We start from the raw sequence: 23,819 nt of genomic DNA, 5'->3' as shown, positions 1-23,819 counted from the left end.
AATTCTACCACAAACTTGTGAGCTAGAGAGAGCAACACATATCATACGTAGGGCCCTCCATTCTGACAACCTACTTCTCTACAATGGGATGATCTAGTTTAAAAGGTCCTTGATCTATTTACAATTGTTCCTACAAGCATTTCATGTTCTTCTATAAGCACAGGTAAAAGGGGCAGACTCAAAATTCTAAACCGACATGAAACACATTAAGTAAAAAGACTGAACCTTTTCTAGTACGGGCACAGTGCTTCCTTCATCTTCAGCAGCAGGAGCTTTATTATCAGGACTAATTACAACACTATCAAAATCATCCATTGCTTTAGCTTTCACTTTCAACAATACATTCTCTCTTTTTCTTCCACGTGTCTTTGTTGCAATCAAATTCTCCTCCTATTTTTCTTCTTCTTTTATGGAGTACCCGCATCATTTACTTGTGAAGAATTGATTGAGGGATTTTGTTAATTAGATCGTGATTTAAGTGAAACAATTGTTTTACGTGCTGTGCGAAGGGTTTTTTTTAGTGAAACAACTGCTTTTTGCTAACCCTTGATCAATATAAGAAAAACCAATATAACCAGTCACCCGGTTAGATAGAGCGTGCCCTCTAATTTTCTTGTGGACCAGACGGTTTTTTCTTAACTCAAACCGGTTCCTGGGTCGGAGAGTGCCCTCTTAGGAACCGGAGCGTGTATTTAACAGGACCCAATTATTATTTTATCTCTAAAAAAACAAAAAAAATCTGAAAATTACCAAATTGCCTCTGGGACATACACCAAAACACTGTTATTCAATCCCCATATTTTTCTATATACTAGCCACTGTGCACATAGTACCCACATGAGCTCTACTAAGTACAAAAAAAGAGAATTACCAAATTGCCTTTGAGACGTACAAGATATTTTACCCCTCAAATAGAAAGGAAAAAAAAAAAAAAAAATACCAAATTACCCCTGAGACGTACACCAAAACACTATTATTCAACCCCCACATTTTTCTATATATTAATTAAAGATTTTTGTTGTACTTAAATTTCTAACATAATAAATCTAATTACCACTGAAAAATGGTTAATGTATTTGCATTGCTGTGAATTGTGAAAGATAGAGCACATGCAGTACGTACGGAGATTTTACTGATAGCGCCAGACTTTCTATTGAAGAACTAATCTTCTTTCGGGACTGGATCCATCATTTTTGTGTATCTGCTTGAATAGTTGAATGAACGAAACGTTTATTACAAAAAAAAAATTAAATAAATAAACGAAACGTTAAGGTCTTGAGCCCAAAATTTCTCGCAAAGTGTTGATGTGGTCTCCCAGGCACTTCCCAACAACTTTGTAAGTTTGTACTTCAGTTAATCTATGCCAATGGGATTGGTCTCAAATCTCAGTGTTGGCTTAAATATTAGACAACAAAATTTATCTTTTTTAGAACATTCCCAATGTAAGCCACTCTTATTCACCTCCATATCAGTTCTATTTTTCTTTTTTTTCACCGTTTTGGTGAAAAACAAGGTGAGGCTGCCCAATGCAAATGTGACTATTATTCTCGGACGGGATATTTGATTGCGTTTGAATGTAAAAATCGAAAAAACGCATCGGACAGAATGAAATATTCCGTCTGAAATTGTTTAAAAAAACAAAAAAAAGTCGAAAAAACACGCGAGACAGAATGAAACCGAAAAAATTTCTGTCTGAAACAGAATGAAACCTAAATATTCTGTTGAAGATTTCACTTTGATTTTCACAAAAGTCTCACAGTTGATTTACAAACCTTGACTTGGACTAGTATACTGCTAAGCAGTGGGGGTGAGCGGAGTGGGAGAGGAAGATGGAGGAGTGGAGATGGAGAAGGAAGAGTGGAGATTTAGAGTGTCTGGAGAGGGAGAGTGAGAAAGACGAAGAGAAAAAACAGAAGAGAAGAGGTGCGGACAAATTGGTTTTTGTCCACATAAAAAAAAAAAAAAAACCCCCCCTCTCCCAAAATGTTCGCTCCGCTCACGGAATATCATATCTTAAATTCTCTATTTGACACATATCACTTCTGTACACTTGTCACACAACAAGTCAACAACCTACCAGATAAAAAAATAAACTGGAATCTCACAAAAAAAAGTAGTATAAATTCCCGCTTTTCTTTATGTCTATCATCTCATATTAATAAGCAGAGAGAGAGCGAGAGGAAAAAAAAAAGAGGATGAGGAAAAGAAGTATATGGGCATGGGCAGTAGCAATAATATGTTTCATAGTTCTCATGATCGTAACTCCATCAATTCCACAATCTCAAGACTACCACAACTTTGCCGATCAACGATATTTTCTCGGTATTTAAACTTTTCTATTTTCTCTCTAGGGTTTCAAAATTCCAGCTAATTATTGTTTCTTTCAGGAATGCCTAATATGCTCAATGTTGTTTCCAACTTCCCGTTCCTTGTTATTGGTATAATTGGCTTGATATTTTGTTACCACGGAAACTATTTTCAGTTCAGGTAAATAATAATACTAAAGACTGTTTATTTCACGTATTGGTCGGAGTTTATGATGTATTTTTCTTCTTGCTATTGTGTATTGTGGTTAGCTTGAAAGGGGAATTGTATGGCTGGACTTGTTTCTTCATTGGTGTGGCTGCTGTTGCTTTTGGTTCTTCCTATTACCATCTCAACCCGAATGACGCTACACTTGTGTGGGACCGCTTGCCGGTAATGTTATATATGCAATTGAAGCTGAATACTTTTATTTCTTTGGAGTTTGCTTTTTTATATACGAATTTTGTGAACCGGATGTCTTGATTGGAAAACAATAGTGATAAAAATGCAGTGAGTGTGGCATCAATTTGCCCAAAAATGCAAAATTGGTACTTGAAAAATGCTGCAAAATTCCAGTGGTTAAGTATTATTAGAAAATGATTATAAGTAAGAGTGTAAGACTTGGAACAACAAATCGGTAAATTCATTGGGTACTAATCATCACCACATTCTTGGGGGGATTAGTTTTGTTATATCGGGGTTCTATCTATCTTCGTGACCTAAAGTGTGTGTTTTCGTGTGTCTTCTTCATCATGTATTAATCATGGTCTAATACTCTTTTTGTTTTTATTCTCTGATTTTTAACAAGAGTAGATGACTATAGCGTTCACATCTATCATAGCAATCTTCATCATTGAAAGGATTGATGAGAAGAAAGGGACAGCATCTATCATACCTCTTGTTTTGGCTGGAGTTATAAGCATTTTGTATTGGAGGCAAGCACAATATTTCCTTTACCTCTACCATCTGACTATGATTTATCTTTCAGCCTTGCTGATTTACAATAAGTTATTTGTCGATGCAAAGAAAAAGAAAAAGAAATGAAAAATAACCCCTTTATAATTATATCATGGGCTGTGATGCAATTGACAGTTTGCTCTATGGTGCAGGTTTTTTGATGACCTCCGTCCCTATGCATTAGTTCAATTTCTTCCTTGCATCGCTATTCCTTTAATGGCTATCTTAATGCCTCCAATGTATACACATTCCACTTACTGGCTTTGGGCTGCAGGTTTGCTTTCTGCTTGTAAATTAAAATTTTAAAATATTCGTCACTTTTTTAGGCTGTGGTTGGATTAGTGGTAGTTATAAGCTTCTAGCATATTGAACCACTATTTGCCACAGTTACTCCTAATAGCAAGTGAAGGATACACGTACTTTTAACTTGTGTCATTGCAGTTTACCCACGTTTAGGGGAAGTAATTGTGACTGCTTATCTTGTCTGCTAATCCAAATTCAGCTTTATTGCTGGTATATACAAGCACTCCATTGTGAAAATAAAGCGAGACTATGAGGTCGACTAAGTGTAGGGATGGCTTACAAAGAGCTCAAAAGTAATTAGAAGTACAAGGCAACTGAAGAAACATAACAGGAACCACTTCACATACCAAAATTTCTTCTTTTCAAACAAAAAAAAAAAAAGGAAAATGAAACGTTTGAACTCCCTAAGAATAGTGGATCACTTAAAATGGGGCCCCTGATGACACCCAGTTTGATTTTGGTACAGTGTGCTTAAATGATTATTTCATTCTTTCTATTGAAGTATTGATTAATCTGATTCTCCATGTCAACTGGTCTGGTGTGGAACCTAGCTGCTTTAAGTTTATCTGAGTACCTTTGTAGGGGAGACCCATGATCTAGCTGCTTGGCTTACCAGTGGACTAGGTATGGGTCATCTTCCAAGTTGTATTGCAGAGTCTGGTGTAGAACCTTTATTTCTATAGTTAATGAAAATATATCCATTATCGAAAAAAAAAAATCTGATTCTCCATGTCGGCAGGGTTTTATCTCTTAGCTAAAGTGGAAGAAGCAGAGGACAAGCCAATCTACAGATTGACACATCAAGTTGTAAGTGGGCATACCATTAAGCATCTATTTGCTGCAATGGTTCCTGTTTTTTTGACTCTCATGCTTGCAAAGAGAAGCATTGCACCAGAAAGGTAGAGTTTCATTTGTACTACTGACAAATATACCACTGATTTCTCTTATTATAATTAGGACAGCTTCAGTTATAGAAATTATACTGTACAGTATTTTTTTCTCTTTGAAGTGTTAGCTGCTGATCTTTATTTATGCGCTTACTGTTTTGCAGACAAAGCTTGCTCAAGACTTGGAAGATTTCGTGGATACATTATAAAGAAAGCCGGGTTGAGGTCAAGAGTAGCAATTATAGCCAGATTGATGCTTCCATTGGGGAGCCATGATAGTGGATTCAGGGTTAGTGACTGTGACTGTCAAGGTTGCAACATACAGGTAATTTTCTCCTTTTTGATGAATCTGTACATAGTTCATAGAGAAGGATATACATGAGAGGAACTCAAATTATCATAATCTACATGCAGATGTAATGTAACATTAAAAAGCTTTCAAGTGATGTATATGGCGCAAGATTGATGGTTTTGTGGGCACAATTTCGTGCTAGTTAAGATCCATGACACTTGTATGAATGAAAACCCAAAAACAACAATAGAAGACTAGAGCGAGACTGATTCTTACAAAAAAAAAAGAAATAAGAACAAAAAGAATAAAGTGAAAATTGAGATAGAGAAAGACTGATTGATTTCAAAATTCATACCCTTCCCTTCTGGTTATTGGCAATTGGCATAATAGAAGTAAATGGATATGTAACATAGTAACATCGTAAGCCCCAGACTGGAAAATACAAGCTTTACAGTTGTGCATGTGGTACACTGAAGTTGTACGGATTAACTGAGAGTGATAACTGGGTCAGAATGAAGTACTACAAATAAGGAGATCTTCCTTAGAAATGGCCAAATGGGAACTAGAATTTATTATACCAGGCAGGCATTGTATCCAATCCTTTTAAGCACATTTTGAATCGAATCCTAGAGTAAAGTTCTCCATTGATACACTTTCAAAGCCGGCCTACTGGAAACTGACAAGCACACCACTGCAAGAGATGTCAGGTTTCATAGTAGCAAGGGACAAAAAGAGGAGCAAAAGGATGTTTTTCTTCTCAGAAAGGCATGACCTTAAAGTACTAAAGAGAGGTGCAGGTACTTGCAAACGTTGCAAATCAGTGACGGCGTTGGTTAATTACGAAAAGGTTTTGAAGCTTTTCCTTGCTCCAGTACGACGTCTACCTGGCAAAGAACCACTCATGCATTGCAACAAATGCGATAGATTCTATCATCCATCTGTCGTACATCCTCCTCCTACTTTTGGAGTACACTACCTTCATATGTCGTTAGGTTGGGCAGGTTTTGGTTGGGCCGGTTTTAATTTGATTTATGATATCAGGTTTTGCCAGTACTGTAGTTTCAAAATAAAATACAAGAAGTCTTATAGTTTGTATTAGAGCATTCCCAATGCAAGTCGGGGAAATTGAGAGTTTTCACCTTTGTGGATCAGAAAACACTTGTCCAATGCAAAAGGAACAATGACGGTGACTTGTAACTTAGTCACAACGAGAATTGAGCTTTGGACATAACTTTTTATTCCGTCTCGTGTGTTTTTTTTTTATATTTTTTCGGTTTTTTTTTTTACATAATGAAACATTACATTCGCGTGTGTTTTTGATTTTTTTTTCTTTCAGATGGGATGTTTCATTTCGTCTGGCCATTTTTTCGATTTTTACATTCAGATGGAATCAAACATTCCGTCCAAGATTTAAAGTCACTTCTGCATTGAACAATTTTTTCCTGTTTTTCACCTCAAAGATAGCAAAGAGAGAAAATAGTCTTTGGAGGTGAAAAAAATGACTTGCATTGGAAATGCTCTTAAGAATTGAAATGCTTGGGTTCATCGTTTGCTTTGTCCTTGTTTTTTCTTTGACAGTTTTTAAGTATAGTTTTTTATCATTGTAAATTTATGGTTTCTGATGCTTTTGTAATGAAAATTAGATAAGTTATCGTGCCTCAGTAAATTTTTATGCTAGACCCTAGCTAATATCTTAAATTAGTAAAAATTTGAATCAATTGTGCATAATCAGATCTGCCCATGATGCTGGAAGACAGAAGTTTTCCTGAAATTTGTTACGGATAAAAATTCACATTGTATAGCGTGTTGTCTTCAAATAAGCACAGCGTGGAACATCGGTCATTGCACATTTGCTCCATATGTTGCTCGATTTTGTAGATTCAAGAGTCAAGATATGTACTTTAGAGCAAGTCTAATGGAAAGCTGCTAAATTGAGTTGCTAAAAGTGCCACATAACTGACACAGGGTTTTTAGCTTGTCCAGTCAAATTTGGTTTTCCAAAATAAAAAAAACCAATCCAATTGCGTTTTCTGTTTTGAATTGCTAAATGATACGGACGGCATAATTTCTGCCTTCTATTATTTTTTGAAATTATTTTGAACTGGTGGCACAATTTTTACCGTTTGTCTCCCGAATTTATTATAGCAGCTGCTAGCGAAGGTCTTAACTTTGATTGAGTTTTTTCTTATTTCCAAATTTAAGATCCTTTTTAGCAGTCCCATTAAAATGACATTTTTGTGGTTGGAGTGCTATATTTGCCTTTAGCAGTCCATATAGCCCCCATTAGACTTGTTTTTAGACAATATTCTGACCTAGTCTCCAACCTAGAACTATAGCTTTGACAATGAAGTATAGAACTAGAGAAGTGCCAATACGACAATACTCAATAGCATGAAAAATAACTCAATTGTGAATTTGTGATATGCAAAAACAAGGGGACATCCTAATAACAACATCCTGTGACACGTGGCCTTTTGCACAATAAAGATTCAGGAAGTGTCGAGAAACCTCGCCAAAAATTTCATCAACGACAATCCAAAATTCCAAACCTCCAAACAGTCCAAATAAAGAGAGAAAAAAGAAGCATCAACCAAGAAATCAAGGAAAGATGTTTTTCTTCTTTGCTGGAGGAGTGCAGCAACAAGTTCGTCAAGTACTAAAACCAGGTGCAGGAAGGTGCATAGTATGCGGATCAAAAGCAGATCTAGTCGAATACGAAAAAGTAGTCAAACTCTTTTTCGTTCCAGTATGGCGTTGGCCAGGCAAAGAACCACTCATGCACTGTAACAATTGTTCTTTATTTTTCCCACCATCCATTTCTCCTCCCCCACCTTCTTCTACTACTCTCCCTCATCTTCTTCGTTGCCATTCTTGTGCTCGTGTCGTTGATCCTGAGTTTAGCTTCTGCCCCTTTTGTGGTTCTTCTCTTTAATCCCAAGGTGAAGAGTTAAGTGTTGGGGTGGTAGTGATTGTTTTCGTTGTTGGGTTTTTCTTTGAGGTATTTGTACTAAAGGTTACGAACTTATAATGCATAATCATATGTCTTTTCATGTGATTTCTCTGTTACTCTATTTTGATTTAGTTTAGCTATGAACTAAAAATACATTCTTAGTACTCAAAAGTACTTCATTACAACTTAACAACTGAAACAAACCTAAGAGACTTGATACATAAACTGCTAATATAATTAGCTTGATTCATATAATTATAACTATAGATAGATATCAAGCCACTGAACATTCCAGGGGAAGTTCTATGCGTTACACGGTGCTACCATGCGACCATAAGGGCTTCCATAGGCAGTGTTGGCATCTGAAAACCACAATGCCATCAAAAGAGCTTGATCTGGAGTACCCAGTAAAGCTCTGTTCATTCCATCAAGAACATAGAGTGGAGGGTAAATGAAGTTAGTTTTGCTGTAGGAATTAAGAAGTGCAGCAATCCCTTCCCTTAAGAGTGTCCTATAACTGTCTCCTGCGACTCCCACGCCTTGAAGCCCTTCCAGTAAATTCATAAATGTTCCATACTTTCTAGCTGCGTTTTCGCCAAATATAGATGCCACTGTTGTATTTGGCCGCACCATCTTCCAGTGACATCCATATTCTGGACTTGCCCAGACCCTGCACAAACCGTAATACAAATAGTCACATTTTTCAGATAAGAAAAAAAGGACTAATTTGGACAGACAAGTCATCAACTTAGCTAATCTTTGATTTTCAGGTTGCCATCATAGAAATTTGTTATTAAATGGTAAGAACATCCTAAATATAGGACGGATAAAAAACAGTTCCCTGAAAAATAGAACTTCTAACTCACTCAGGTGGACTTGCAGAAACATCTGGAAAAGTAAAAGTTGGAGCAGTGGAGGGTGGAATGACTTGTCCCTCATGTGTTTGAGCTGGTCTTGACGATGGGTTCCATCTGGAGCAGAAGGGCATCGACTCGGCAGGTTGGCGCAGCAATGTACTCACTGTGTAGATATCAGTACAATTCACCGTTGACACAAGCCATGCTACTTGTTGGCCAGGTCCAGCGCCTTTCCCACAAAAACTGTTTCCCTCAGACGAGAACACCACAACACAATCAGTTAGGTTCAAACCAAACCTGACAGTATATCGTCCAAACCAGTCTGTTGTCTCTTCCTTCACAACTGTATAGACTCGATTACTTGAGGTACAAGTTATCTTTACTTGTGTTCCTGCAAAATAAAATTAACGTAAGAAGAAGTGTTCTAATTAAACATACAGCATATGGCATAGTTTAATGTGGATATAATAACATTACAATGCAAGTTTTGGAACTCACGCACCATAGAGTGGGTAATCATAAGCATTACTTATCACCCCGTCGCCGCATTGGTCACAGAAAACAGTGCCGGTGATGAGAGAATCACCTCTGTTTTTGCAGAAAAGCTAGTACGACAAAGAGGAAAAGAACTGATGTTAAGGGTTTTGAGAGAGACTCCATGGGAAAAACAGTGTAAAGTTCACTAGTGCTAAGTGAGATTCAGATTTCAGAGACTAGTTATAGAACTCTAACTCTCAAGTGTCCCTATATATAGGCAAGAGTGGATGGGTTTGAAACAAAACACTGCTTGTTCCATATGGGTAGCCAACTCAGTTTGCAAGATTACCTCAAAAATAAACAAAAAACTTAAATAAAAGGACAGCAGATGAAATCATGAAATACCACACTAGTTTTTTGTTCTGAAAGAAAAGAAAAATTGGAATTAAATGGGGATATACATGCTCCCTCATAACTCATACATACTAACATACCATGACATTTTAAGTTGTAATCTCAAATTGTAACGGTGATTTGCAATGGCCCTATGACCCTATGGAGCTTTGCCATGGCCACTGAACAGCTAATTTTTGGGACCTTTACCCGGACACAAAAATAAAATAAAATAAAAAGAGCTAATATTTGGAACCAATTTCTAGATAGACAGAAAAACAAATCATTTTAGTTCTTGTGCTGTGTTTAGTAATCACCATAATAAATCTTCCGTTTAAAGTTATGTTCACCCTGCATTTCACAGGACAAGTGTGTAGCTCTCTGGGCTTTGATAGGGATAGGGTTCATTTTCCGCGAAGATCAAAAGTGATCTGTTTTACCATGGTCAAAGTAAGAGATACGAACACTAGTAAGCAGAATCTCATGATTAAGCGTAGTTTCACAATATTCCAGAGCCTGCTTCTTTTTCCTACTAGAAATAGGTGGTTGTTGTCCAAGGCTCACATTAATCACATGGGTTTCATATACCAGCTTGCAGGAATGAAGTCATTAAGCAAGACCTTTTTCCATTAGTTACAATCTTCAACCACTACATATGTAGTTGTTTTCTATATAGTTACCACAAGTCCATAATTGAGTAACGTTATGTAAGTACTCCAACTAGAGAGACTTGCTCTGGTCACATGAAAAGCACCAAATGTGTCGAAATGCCACTATGAACCACTCATCAATTTAAATACGGTTCCATTCTAGTAAATCAAGAGACAAGTGAGTGAGCGAGTCTTTAAAGACAATTTTCTAAAACTATCTTAACCATTTCCATTCTTGAAGAGATTTTAGAAAGGGCAGTACGAATCAGCTGTCGGAGTACATATGGGTGGAACTTGGGTCGGGTTAGTCCAAATCCGATAGGCTAAACCCCGACGTTGTTGGTCTTGGGCTAGCATTTCAGATCCATAGTCCGGACTTGGTATTGTAAAATCAAAACCTGACTCAATTTCGGGTTGGGCTCGGGTTAAAATATCAAATAATCGAGAAACCCGAGCCCGTTTGCATATATGTACATATATATTTCATTCATTCTATTATATTATATTGTTTTTTTATATAAGGATTTATTCTTTTAAAAAAATAAGGTTGAGAATATCAATTTTAAAAAGAGTAATTGAATCAATCAGATTAGTTTCCCTTTCAAATAATCAAATCCCTTTAATTTAGTTAGAATATTAAATTTCGGTGTTATTTATCTCTTAATAAATTTTTTTAATAGTGAAAAGGCGTTGAGTTCTTCACTGTTTAACATTGAAACCTGAGAAACTTGATCAACCCGACCCGACCCGACCAACATGAGTTGGGCTTGGGCTGAAAATTTAAAGACTGACTAGGGCTTGGTCTCGGGCTCAGGTTGAGCTCGGGTTAGGCCTCAACCCGACCCAATCGTCCCGAGTTCCACCCCTACCCCTGCAATTTTTATTGCAAACTTCCACTACCGCACTCTCAAAATTTTCACAACTATAGTGATAATATAATCAACAAAAAAAAAATAGTATGAAAAAAATATATATATATTCCAATAAACCAACGTTTTTTTTTACTTCTTTTTTTGTCTTTACAAAATTATCATTTATCATTTATTTTGAGTCCAAAATCATTAAAGATGGACAAATGTGTCTTTGAATATTTGATGGGTTAATAAGACTAAAACAAATAGCCAAAGACCCAAAGCCCAACGGGTCAGTTTGTATAATTCTAATCACTCATAACAAACCCGTAAGCTCTCTCTCCTTTTTTTCACTCTCAATTCTTAAACAAGCGTTAGACCTCAACAAAAAACAAAAAACAAAAAGTAAATTCAGAAAGGACTTACAGTGCAGCTTGTTACACACTTGTCCTAATTATTTGTAAAACTCGTTATCATTATCAATAAAATTTCCATTGAAAAAAAAAATAAATAAAAAAAAAATAATAATAATAATTTTTTTACTTTCAGTGTTAATATTTTATAGTTTTCTCCACATGATTGTATGGTTCTATAGACTTATAGCATTATACGAATTGAAGTATTGTAGACTAAATTATGTAGATATATATAAACATATATAGTAACATCAATTAATGGCTTAAGTGCTTAAGTAGTAACTTTATCAGTCTATATTAAATTCTTAGTAGTCAACGCACTCTAGTTTTGAGAATTGAAATAAATGCATAGTTTTGTTAATATTTATTGTTTAGATCTTCTCACAAAAAAAATTAAAAAAAAAAATTAAAAAAATTGCATACTTTTTTTGGGTGGGGTGGAGTGTGCACATAATCTCCCACCCCCTGGCTTAGAATCCTGGCTCCGTCCGTGCCTGCTCAAGAGTTGAACCTAGATAAGCACTCACCATAGATGTAAACCCTACAACTACTCCCACCACCATAGTGTGCCACCTCCCTGTTTGAAGCGTAGGGACGTTTAGATATAAAATTTGCCAAAGTCACACTAATTCCGAAATCCCAAACACTCTTGAACATAGTGAATACTTCTTTGTAATCACGAAACTCTCTGAATTGTGATAGAGTTGGTGAAACAATGCTGAAATAGATATAACATTAACACCCGAAATACAACATACGCCAAAACACACATTAATATTTCAACTGAAGAAGTGAAATGTTCTGATTGGCTGTAGAGATAATTCTTCAAATCCAATAGAATGTGCAGGATTGCATAAGAAAAACACGTGGATCAGATCATGCACGCCAATCTCCAAGTCCAAACAAGCAGCTCATTTGCAGAATCCGATTTTTGTTGGTCCTAAGCTAACATGTTAGATCTGTGGTCCGGACTTGGTTTTGTAAAATCAAAACCCAACTCGGTTTTGGGTTGGGCTCGGGTTAGAATATCAAAAAACTGAAAAACCTGAGTTCGTGTGCATATATATGTACATATATCTTTCAATCTTTCTATTCTTGTAAAAAATAAGATTGAGATTCTCTATTAAGAGAGAATAATGTAATCAACAATGTTAATTTCCCTTTCAAACAATCAAATCTCTTTGATTTCATTTAGAAGATTTCAATTTCGGTGTTTTTTACCTCCTAATTCAAGAAAAAACCTGAGAAACTTGACCAACCCGATATAACCCGACCCAACTCGAATTGGTCAAGCTAGGATTTGGATTAAAAATTTAAGGACCGACTAGGACTTGGTCCCGAACTCGAGTTGAAACCTTTGAAATTCAGGTTGGGGTTGGGTTATGCCTCAACCCGACCCAACCTGCCCGAGTTCCACCCCTAGGAGTACATGGTGTCTATTAGCATTTAGCAGTTCAGCTTCTACCTAGTGTTATATACGGTAATACCCTTCCTTAGTAGTTACAGTATTATTTACAACTAGATAGTTAGGATAAGTCCATAAATATGGAATCTTACACAAACTAGGCACGCTTTCTGGTTACATGAAAATGTACATGGCTATTCCCAAATTTGGTTCCAATCTAGTACGTTAATCAAGAGACAAATGAATGACTCTTTAAAAGGGTCCCTAGTTTACATTTTAAAAACGGATTTTTAAATTTTCTTATACCGTATTATAGTGCCCTTTTACTATTAAACATTTTAGTTCAGGAGATATTTTTCTCTTTTTGATTTCATGGATTAGCTCATAGGATCACCTTTGCATTTGTCTAGTGGATAATTGAATGGAATTTTGAGTGATATCAATCAATTACGAATTTGAAAACAATATAGAATGAAAGAGCTAGGATTAAAAAATGGAAACATACCTTGAAATGAATATGTACTTAGAGTTTAAACTCTTAGCCCTAATATATGTTATCTGGATTACTTGTGCTTGATCAGCTAGTTAGTGACTGCAAGCAATCTTTTATTATTATTAATATATATATACTGTGTTTTTTCACAAGGATTTCCCTTACAATATTGAAAAGGTCCACAACAGGCAAGTAGTAATTGGACTAATTGCCTTTCATTTGTACGGTTGCGCGTTGAGTTTTAGAAAAGCAAAAGGCCTAGATTGTTGCATCACTCAATTTCACCTAGGAAAGTTGAACACCATTTCAATTCGTAAGATATAAATAACAGTATAACACCACACTTTGTTTGTTTGTTCTGCTATTCTCTATTCCCCTATAGAATTTGAAATACATTCAAGTACTCAAACACGATCGTTACAACTCATAGCAACCCAATTACCTACTAACATTTATCAGTTAAACTTCTATCATGATTCATGAGCATGGGTCTAGAACACAGCTGGGAAAGCTTGATCCATAGCCAGAGTTGGCCTTCTCAAACCATAATGCCATCAGAAGGGCCTGCTGGGGGGTACCCCTTAAAGCCCTGTTCATTCCATCCAAAACATGTAGTGTAGGGTATGTAAACTGTGTGTTGTAGTAGGAATTAAGAAGAGCTGTGATCCCTTCCCTTAAGAGTATTTTACGATAGTCGTCACCTCCTTGAAGCCCTTGAAATAAGTCCATTTCAGTTCCATACCATTTAGCTGCATTTTCACCGAAAACATCCGCTACCTTCGTATCTGGCTGTGCCACTCCCCAGTGACATGCATACTCTGGCCTTGTCCACATCCTGTCCACCCATTGAACTATAAATAGAAGAACTGATTCGCAAATTTTTTAGCAGTTCACCAGAAAAACAAAAGAAACATAAATAAGGTGAACCTCATGGCCTAATCTGATACTGGTATGTAACCAAGAATGAAACTGATGCAACTCACTCATGCGAACATGCTGAAATTGGAGTCTTGGGTAGCATGACAAGTGGGGTATCCTGAACAAAAGGATCTGGTGCTGAAGCTAGGCTTGATGATCTCAGGCAAAAAGGCATCGACTGGGCAGGTTGGCCAAGCAACGTGTCTACTGTGTAGACATCGGTATCATTAATCCTGAACGCAAGCCTTGCTTGCTGTGAAGGTCCTGCCTCTTCCCCACAATATGTAAGAGAGTTGCCACCCAACGACATCACTGCTTGGCAATCACTTGCATTGACATCCAACCTGGTCCAATAAGTTCCATACCAGTCCGTTGTCACTCCATCTACAAGTACATGTTCTCCATCAGCTGAATGACAACCTATTGAAACTTCTTTTGCTACAATTATTCACAGAGATGAAAAAGAAAAAAATATTTAAATATGACACGAAACAAAGGTTATTGTGAAAAATATAACAATGTTGGGGAGGAGTGTTGGGATCTCACCATAGAGTGGGTAATCATTGTCCAAAGGACTTATGCCCCCATCTTTGCATTGGTCACAGAAAACACTGCCAGTAATTAGGACATCACCTCTTGTTTCTTCTACAAATGCTACCAAGAGGATCAGAAGAGATGAACACAAGAGTTTCGAGAGAGAATCCATGAAATGAAGAAGACAACGTAGAGATTACTAGTGTTAATTGTGATTCAAAATGAAATTTAGAACTCTCCGTATCTCTTAATAACTAATTACTTTGTGTGAAAAAAAAGCACTCAGGCTACATGCTCCCAAGTAACATTTGCATGATTTCAATGTAATTAGTTCCTTTTTGTGAATAAAATTAAGGGGTTATGTGCCCAAATAGCTTTATAAAACAAAAAAAAAAGTTTAGAAAGTCCAATTGGAGTGGCTCAAATCCGTATACATTACTACCTCATAAAATATATTCAAACGGTAGACATGTTGTGTCAAAATACCATGAAATTCGTATGATGTGATCATCTCAAAATTGCAATAATGTTTAGCAATGGTGTTTCACCTAACACTTACATGAAAGTTTGCCAAAAGAAATCTTGCAGTAAAACACTTCTCTCGTGATATACAACTTGGGTATTTTAATTGCTCTTATGATCAAAACTTTGATCTGAAATTTTATCGAAACTGAACACCAAAGGTAGTTCATTAATATTACTCGACTCCAAATTGAAGTTCCTTCGGCATTTTTAGTTTTTACTGACCCTATCTAGGTCATTAGGTGCACCATTCCTTCAACCCGGATGGACCTCTATTAAAGTGGTCATGTCTTCAGAATTGTGGCTATTTTTCACGGCCCATACGCCCATGTCGACGAACTGTGGCAAAGATGGCTGCAGACTGCAGTACGTGTTGCTGAATGCTGAGAACAAGCACGACCACAACTACTGCATCAGGACGAGATATGGTTTAGCACAATACTGTAAAGCAACGTAAACTTGCCTAGAATTTGGTAGTCTTTATATATATATAATAGCATTCCCTTTTAGTGCTATATGAGGGTGTCCATGTCTGTAAATTTTAAGTACCCTGTTTACTCACGAAAAATCAGGAGAAACCCGCGATTTAAACTCCGAAAATTGATCAAACCTAAACCTAAAAACCCTGGCGATTTAAACCAAAAACCCCACGAAAAATTAAACACTTAGACCCAAAAGAAAATTTTGAACATACATGAATTACCATATAACATTTAAATTAACATTGCAAATTGTAAAAATGAATCACACCTGAGATGCAAGAATAACAACATCCTTTTTTAAAGTGTGGAGATAAAGTGATTGAAATTACCATATAACATTTAAATTAACATTGCAAATTGTAAAATGAATCACATTTTAACAACATCCTTTGGAGGAACAATGAAATGGTTGAGCCCCACCATCTGGAGGAACAATAAACCCCACCTTCGAACTAAATCAGCCTATTGCTTTTTAAAAGCCTCAAAACAATCTCATCTAGAGTTTCCCAGAATCTCCAACTTTTCCTAAACAATGTAGCTAATGACAAAAAAAAATAGGAGACAAAAAACTAAATTACTAAAAACAATAGTTTCAATCGAAAATGATTTTCCTAAAACCCTTTCGATTTGATGCGTCATCCACTGTGGGATTTAGATATTTATTCATAGTTAAGGATTTCAAAAATCACAATTCTAGCCACAATAATTACAACATATTCCAATTAAATTTATGAATTTATAATTTTTCAACCCTATAATGTAATTTCTTAATATATATATATATATAACGAGATTCAGTGGACGTTGGGCTTAAATAAATTATATACCAAACCAACACAAATTACATGTGGAAAATTAAATTATATAAAAAATAATATCGCAAAATATATAATATAAAATAAATAACAGCAAAGCAATAATGACAAATATTTTAAAATATATATAATACTGAATGAAACTAACATCAAAAAACAATTAATGGGGAACCAAAAACTAGATGCAAATGCATCGAAGTAACCTCAAATAATATTTAACGAGAAATCGGAAATTGGATTGCAAATGCAAGTATTAAACTAATCTTAAAAAGTAATTAATATAAAATTGGAATATGGATACAACTGCATTAAACTAACTTCAAAGAATAATTAATGGGAAATCAAAACTTGGATGCAAATACATCAAACTAACATAAAAAAAATTAAATAATTGTCGGGAAATCGGAAACTGGATGCAAATGCATTGAACTAATCCTCAAAGATTAAATTAATGGGAAATCGAAAACCAGATGCAACTGCATTGAACTAACCTCAAAGATAAATCAATTATAAATTGGAAACATTATGCACATTCTTTGAACTAATCTTAAAGAATAATTAACGGAAAATTGAAAATCGGATGCAACTGCATTGAACTAATCTCAAAATATAAACTGGATGCAAATACATTGAACTAACCTCAAGAAATAATTAACGGGAAATTGGAAACTATATGCAAATTCATTGAACTAACCTTAAACAATAATTAACGGGAAATCAAAAACTATATATGCAAATGCAACCTTATCAAATACTAAAAGAGAAATCGAAAACTTGATGCAAATACATTAAACTAATCTCATATAATAATTTACGAGGAATTATAAACTGGATGTAAATGCATTGAACTAGGGGTGGAAATTTGGCCCTAACGACCCTAACCCGGCCCTGACCGACCCGACCCTAAGCCATATAAAGCCCTCACAACTAAAGCCCTCATAGAGTTTAGGGCGGGGGCCCGACCGACCCTAAGGCTTTCTAGGCGTGGCTAGGCTAAGGTTTTGAAACATAGGCCCGACCCCCTAATTCAACCCTAACCAAGCTCTAGTTATAATTTTACATTTTCACTATAAATACACGCATTACCATAATTGTCCAACTCTTTGTTAAATATTGTAAATTAAAATAACATTGTCCTTTTGTAATTTATCACTTACACCCAAGGGTACTTCCAATAACTTGTCTTATATAACAAAACTTGTCAACCTATCTAGCGGTACCATAAAGAACAATGAGCACTAGCCTAATAAAAAAATAAGACTTTATATTCCTTTGATTATCAAATCAAAGTTTAGAACTTATTATTCTCAATTTATTTTCCCACTTACTTCTTATAAATTATATTTTTATTTACATCCAAGCCAAGTCTAGAACTAAAAGTTTTCATTCACACCATTAAAGTTTAAATACATAGTAGACATTTGTAACACAGAAACCAAAAAAACAATCTTTGTCTGAAAAATGGCATTTGTAAAATGAAGAAAATATATAGGCCCGCCCTAAAGCCTTTTAAAACTTAGGGGTAGGGTCCCTTGAGATTTAGACTTGGACCGCCCGACCGACCCTATGCTGACTTTAGGGTCGGGCCGACCCGGCCTTAATATCTAAAGGGCGTTTAAATGTTTAGGGCCGGGCTAGCCCGACCCGGCCCATTGCCCACCCCTATATTGAACTGACCTCAAAGAACAATTAACATAAATTTGGAAATTAGATGCAAATGTATTGAACTAACTGTAAAGAATAATTAACGAGAAATCAGAAATTGGATACAACTGCATTAAACTAACCTCAAAAAATAAATAACAGGAATCGAAAATTGGATGCAATTGTATTAAACTAACCTCAAAATATAAATAACGGAAAATCAGTTGGGTTAATGTTGTGGGATATAAATGTTTACATTTAAAATAGATCACAACTTATATGATTTCGATAAGTATAGTTTTACATTTTAAAATGGTATTTATCTTATCTCTTTAGGCATGATTGAGAACTCCACTAAAACTTCAATATATAACCAAACAATTTTATTATTAAACAACAAAATGAAGTTGGAGGGTTTTATCAAAGGTGAGTTCTTTTTTTTTTTAATAGAGAGTGAGGTTTTCACATTATAATGAATTTGGGATGAGTGGTCAATATATATAATATTAATATATAATTGTTCTGCATATTTGCAAATATTTTTCAGAATAATTAATATAATAACACCCGTTCGTAGATAATCTTTGAAGATTCCACATAGTGAGTCATGTATATAGACTAGCAGACGCACTAGCTAGCAATGTGCCTAGTGTAGGATTTATAGAAGTCATCCCTAGCTCCTTCTCAGAAGACATGAAAAAAATTGTATATGAGGATGCTAGTGGGAAAGACTATATCAGATTGTAATGACTCCCTTTGATTATTTATGAAAAGGGGTAGGGGACCTCTAAAAAAGCCTCGCTTGCTGATTAAAAAAAAAAAAAAATCATGCATAATTTAACTAATAATTAACAGAAAATTGAAAACTGGATAATCTTCGATGATCCCACATAGTAAATCAAACATAATTTATTTTTTATGTCATGTTTGATGTTTGTAAGGACACTACAGATGGATCGGTAGAAGTTGGTATTACACACCACATTAGATAATTAAAAGAAAATCAAAAACTGGATTCAAATACATAACTGAGCTCAAAGAGTAATTAACGGAAAATCTGAAATTAAACTTTATGCAAATGCAATAAACTAAACTCAAAAAGTAATTAACTATAAATCGGAAACTGGATGCAATTGCATTAAACTAATGTCAGAGAATAACTAACGGGAAATTTGAAATTGGATGTAAATCCTTGAAAAATATTTAACGGAAAATCGGAAACGGTATGCAAATACATCAAACAAACCTCAAATAATAACTAATGGGAAATCGAAAACTGGATGCAACTGCATTGAACTAACCTCATAGAATAATTTGTGGGAAATAAAAAACTAAATGTAAATGCATTTAAATAACCTCAAAGAATAGTTAACGGGAAATCAGAAATCGGATGTAATTGCATCGAATTAACCTCAAAACATAAATAATCATAAAACTAGATACAGATGTATTGAACTGACCTTAAAGAGTTATTAACGGAAAATTGAAAACTGGATGCAAATGCAATGAACTAATCTCAAAGACTAATTAACGAAACATTGAAAAATGGATGAAACTGCACTGAACTAACATAAATGAATAATTAACGATAAATTATAAATTTATTGTAACTGCATTGAACTAACCTCAAAAAATAATTAACGGGAAATTGGAAACTTGATGCAAATACATTGAACTAACCTCAAAGAACAATTAATATAAAATCGGAAATTGGATGCAACTGGATTGAACTAACCTCAAAGAATAATTAACGGAAAATCAGAAACTAGATGCAACTGCATTAAACTAAAATCAGATATTAACTAACGGGAAATCAGAAATTGGATGCAAATGCATTGAAATAACCTCAAAGAATAGTTAACTAGAAATTGGAAGCCGGATGCGTAACTGCATTGCACTGACCTCAAATCATAAATAACTATAAATTGTAAACTATCGAACTAACCTAGAAAAATAATTAACGAGAAATATAACACTCCGTTTTGTTTTTATATATTTACTAGTACAATAAATAATAATAATAATAATAATAATAATAATAATAATAATAATAATAATAATAATAGTAATAATAGTAATAATAGATAAAACAAAAATAGGATAGATATTAGTTAAGGATAGGGAACCCGTAGGTAAAAAGATAAACCTTCATCCTTGTTTTTCGGGGCCGGTTTTAAAACAAAAAGGAGTTCACACGTAGAGATTATTTTTACATAGAGAAGAAAAAAAAATCACATAGAGGAGAAGAGAGGTTTCTTGCAGAAGATTTACTGATAGCTGATATCAGCAGATAGCAGGAGCGTATCACGAGTGAGTAGTTATATTTTTTTCAGTTCTTTCATCTAGAGGTTTACACTCATTGACCGACCTCAAATCATAAATAACTATAAATTGTAAACTATCGAACTAACCTAGAAAAATAATTAACGAGAAATATAACACCCCGTTTTGTTTTTATATATTTACTAGTACAATAAATAATAATAATAATAATAATAATAATAATAATAATAATAATAATAATAATAATAGTAATAATAGATAAAACAAAAATAGGATAGATATTAGTTAAGGATAGGGAACCCGTAGGTAAAAAGATAAACCTTCATCCTTGTTTTTCGGGGCCGGTTTTAAAACAAAAAGGAGTTCACACGTAGAGATTATTTTTACACAGAGAAGAAAAAAAATCACATAGAGGAGAAGAGAGGTTTCTTGCGAGAAGATTTCTTGATACCGATATCGCCAGATAGCGTGAGCCGTATCCGAGTGAGTAGTTATATTTTTTTCAGTTCTTTCATCTAGAGGTTTACCCCCCCAAGAGCACACCACATCAAAGTCAACTGTTATCTTTTTGGTCAATGCATGTAAAAAGACTTTATTGCCCTTTGCCCTTTTAATAGTTTTTTAGTTTTACCCCACCCGAACTTAGGCCAATTAGTTTTATCCCCCCAGTTCTTTCATCTAGAGGTTTACCCCCCTCCCCCCAGAACCTAGGCCAATTAGCTTTATTCCCTAGTTTTTTCATCTAGAGGTTTATCTCCCCAAGACCACAACACATCCAAGTCAACTGAGTTTGACCGTGATGTTTTTGGTCAAGACAAATGAAAATACTCTAATGCCCTTTTCTAGGTATAATTACATAAATACCCTGTGACTTTGGCAAATACAAAATTGGAATTCAAATCATCTAGGACACATGTCATGATTTTGTGAATTCTATCCGATGGCTACCACCAATCCTTATCAAATGACATCCACACCTTTAACATTATGAAATTACATAATTAACCTCACGGCTGTTAAAAGCTACATGTATGCTAGGAGAAAACAACCGTGAAAGGGCAATGAAGTCTTTTTATGTGGTAGTGGTGTATGGCTTGGAGAAAATAATGCTACAGTAATGGTAGTGATAGTGTATGGTCGTCGGATAGAGTTCACAAGATCATGACATGTGTCCTAGATGATTTGAATTCTAATTTTGTCTTTGCCAAAGTCACAGGGTATTTATGTAATTATACCTAGAAAAGGGCATTAGAGTCTTTTCATTTATCGATCTTGACAAAAAACATTACGATCAAACTCAGCTGACTTGGATGTGTTGTGGTCTTGGGGGGGTAAACCTCCAAATGAAAGAACTGAGGGGGTAAGCTAATTGACCTAAGTTCTGGGGGGATAGACCTCTAGATGAAATAATTGGGGGGATAAAGCTAATTGGCCTAAGTTCTGGGGGGTAAAGTTAGAAATTATTAAAAGGGCAAAGGGCAATGAAGTTTTTATATGCATTGACAAAAATATAACAAATTGACTTGGACGTGGATCTTGGGGTAAAGCTAGAAAACTGTATTTTTTTTCTATTTTCACCGAACCTAGAGTTTTACTGCAAAAACCTAAAAAAAACTTTATTGTTAGAGTTTTTCGCTTCAATATTTTTTTGTTGTTCGCTTATCCTTCGCCGATATGTTTTTCATCCCGTTAGTATATCTAAAAGGGGCTAGGATCTATATTCACTCCACCTTTAAATGGAGCAAACCATGAAGAGAACGAGAGCTCGCGTTTCCGGGGAGGATCGGGGGCTTCAACCGATATAGATGCAAGATTATGAGTCGGGGCTAGTTTGTCCAAGAAGAAGAGCACGAGGAGCGAGAACTTTGTAATGTTCACAGCCTCTGAAGATCCTGAGTCCTTTGAGGAGGCGGTGAAGAGTTCCAAGTGGAGAGAATCTATGAAGAAGGAAATAGAGGCCATAGAAGAAAACGACACTTGGGAGCTTACAACTTTACCTGCAGGAGCTAAGAAAATCGGTGTGAAGTGGGTTTTTTTAAAAAAACTCAATGAAAAAGGAGAGGTGGACAAGTTTAAGGCACGTCTCGTGGCAAAAGGTTATTCACAGAAGCAAGGAGTCGATTTCAATGAAGTGTTTGCACCAGTGGCTAGATGGGATTCTATTCGTGTCATATTGGCACTAGCTGCTCAAAAGGGTTGGAATGTGTTTCAGCTGGACGTCAAGAGTGCATTTTTGCACGGTGAGCTGCTTGAAGACGTATATGTAGATCAACCAATGCAAGGGGTTTTGAGCAGAAAGGAGCAGAGGACAAGGTATACAAGCTTCGAAGAGCTCTATATGGGCTCAAACAATCCCCTCGGGATTGGAATAGCAGGATTGAGAAGTATTTTGCAAAGGAAGGCTTTGAAAAGTGCTACTATGAGCACACCTTGTTAGTGAAGAGAGGAAATGGAGGTTGCCTTCTTATTGTAAGTCTCTACATTGATGATCTTATATTTACTAGAAATAGTGAAGTTATGATTGATCAGTTTAAGAAATCGATGATGAATGAGTTTGCCATGACTGATCTTGGAAAAATGAAGTACTTTCTTGGGGTGGAAGTTGTGCAAGGAGAGAAGGGCATATTTTTTAATCAAACCAAGTATGCTAATGAGGTACTGGGTAGGTTTGAAATGTATGATTGCAATGCTGTGAAAAATCCAATTGTTCCAGGCTGCAGACTATCGAAAAATGATGGAAGTGGTGCTGTTGATGCTACTAATTTCAAGCAGTTGGTGGGAAGCCTTCGATATTTGATAGCCACAAGGCCAGACTTGATGTTCTCGGTGAATTTGGTCAGTAGATACATGGAACAACCAACTGCCACTCATCTTCTGGCAGCAAAAAGAATTTTAAGGTATGTGAAGGGAACTTTGGAGTTTGGAATTGCATATAAGAAGGGAGGAGATGAAGAGCTAGTGGGATATGCAGACAGTGATTACGCAGGTGATGTGGATGATAGAAAAAGCACTTCGGGCTTTATCTATCTGCTGGGAGGAGGAGCTGTGTCTTGGGCTTCCAAGAAGCAACCTGTGGTAACTCTATCGACAACTAAGGCAGAATTCATTGCAGCAGCTTACTGTGCTTGCCAAGGTGTGTGGCTGAGGAGAGTCCTTGAGAAAATTGGGCATGTTCAAGAAAAATGCACTACAATTTACTGTGATAACAGTTCTACTATTAAGTTGTCAAAGAATCCAGTTTTCCATGAGAGAAGCAAACATATTTATGTTAGATATCACTTCTTGCGTGAGCTTTCAAATGAAGGAACTGTAGAACTTGTGTACTGTCCTACTCAAGAACAAGTTTCTGATATTATGACGAAGCCACTTAAACTGGAAGCATTTTT

At 35.6% G+C, this 23,819-nt stretch overlaps 4 protein-coding genes across 10 annotated transcripts; 2 read left to right on the top strand and 2 right to left on the bottom strand.

The window, feature by feature from the left end:
* Positions 1-2,044: 2,044 nt before the first annotated feature.
* LOC147501059 (uncharacterized) lies at positions 2,045-8,747 on the top strand. 6 transcript variants are annotated; one of them, XM_086606096.1, is made up of 8 exons: positions 2,085-2,322; positions 2,388-2,487; positions 2,577-2,697; positions 3,118-3,239; positions 3,414-3,535; positions 4,304-4,463; positions 4,616-4,776; positions 8,576-8,747. In XM_086606096.1, exons 1-7 carry the CDS (start codon positions 2,196-2,198, stop codon positions 4,725-4,727), a joined length of 864 nt encoding a protein of 287 aa, XP_086462222.1. In that variant the 5' UTR covers positions 2,085-2,195; the 3' UTR covers positions 4,728-4,776; positions 8,576-8,747. The 6 variants fall into 6 exon arrangements, with proteins under 6 accessions (XP_086462218.1, XP_086462222.1, XP_086462224.1 ...); XM_086606098.1 differs by having other exon boundaries at positions 8,564-8,747; XM_086606094.1 differs by lacking the exon at positions 8,576-8,747 and adding an exon at positions 6,476-7,809.
* LOC147501060 (zinc-ribbon domain protein) lies at positions 7,352-8,747 on the top strand. 2 transcript variants are annotated; one of them, XR_015221213.1, is made up of 2 exons: positions 7,352-7,741; positions 8,576-8,747. XR_015221213.1 is itself a non-coding variant. In XM_086606100.1 (2 exons), exon 1 carries the CDS (start codon positions 7,352-7,354, stop codon positions 7,673-7,675), a length of 324 nt encoding a protein of 107 aa, XP_086462226.1. In that variant the 3' UTR covers positions 7,676-7,682; positions 8,576-8,747. The 2 variants fall into 2 exon arrangements, 1 of the variants encoding a protein (XP_086462226.1); XM_086606100.1 differs by having other exon boundaries at positions 7,352-7,682.
* LOC147501058 (uncharacterized) lies at positions 7,799-9,272 on the bottom strand. The gene is made up of 3 exons (XM_086606099.1): positions 9,053-9,272; positions 8,560-8,941; positions 7,799-8,363 (listed from the first exon to the last, which is right to left on the bottom strand). The coding sequence occupies exons 2-3, from the start codon at positions 8,679-8,681 to the stop codon at positions 7,997-7,999; spliced, it is 489 nt and encodes a 162-aa protein (XP_086462225.1). The 5' UTR covers positions 8,682-8,941; positions 9,053-9,272; the 3' UTR covers positions 7,799-7,996.
* Positions 9,273-13,712: 4,440 nt separating this feature from the next.
* On the bottom strand, positions 13,713-14,069 carry LOC147501057 (uncharacterized). Its single transcript, XM_086603726.1, has one exon. The coding sequence runs from the start codon at positions 14,067-14,069 to the stop codon at positions 13,713-13,715; it is 357 nt and encodes a 118-aa protein (XP_086459852.1).
* Positions 14,070-23,819: the final 9,750 nt, after the last annotated feature.

The sequence above is a fragment of the Coptis chinensis genome, chromosome 4 (genome assembly GCF_015680905.1).
Source record: "Coptis chinensis isolate HL-2020 chromosome 4, ASM1568090v1, whole genome shotgun sequence".
NCBI lineage: Eukaryota > Viridiplantae > Streptophyta > Magnoliopsida > Ranunculales > Ranunculaceae > Coptis > Coptis chinensis.
This window is presented reverse-complemented; position numbering and strand designations above follow the sequence as displayed.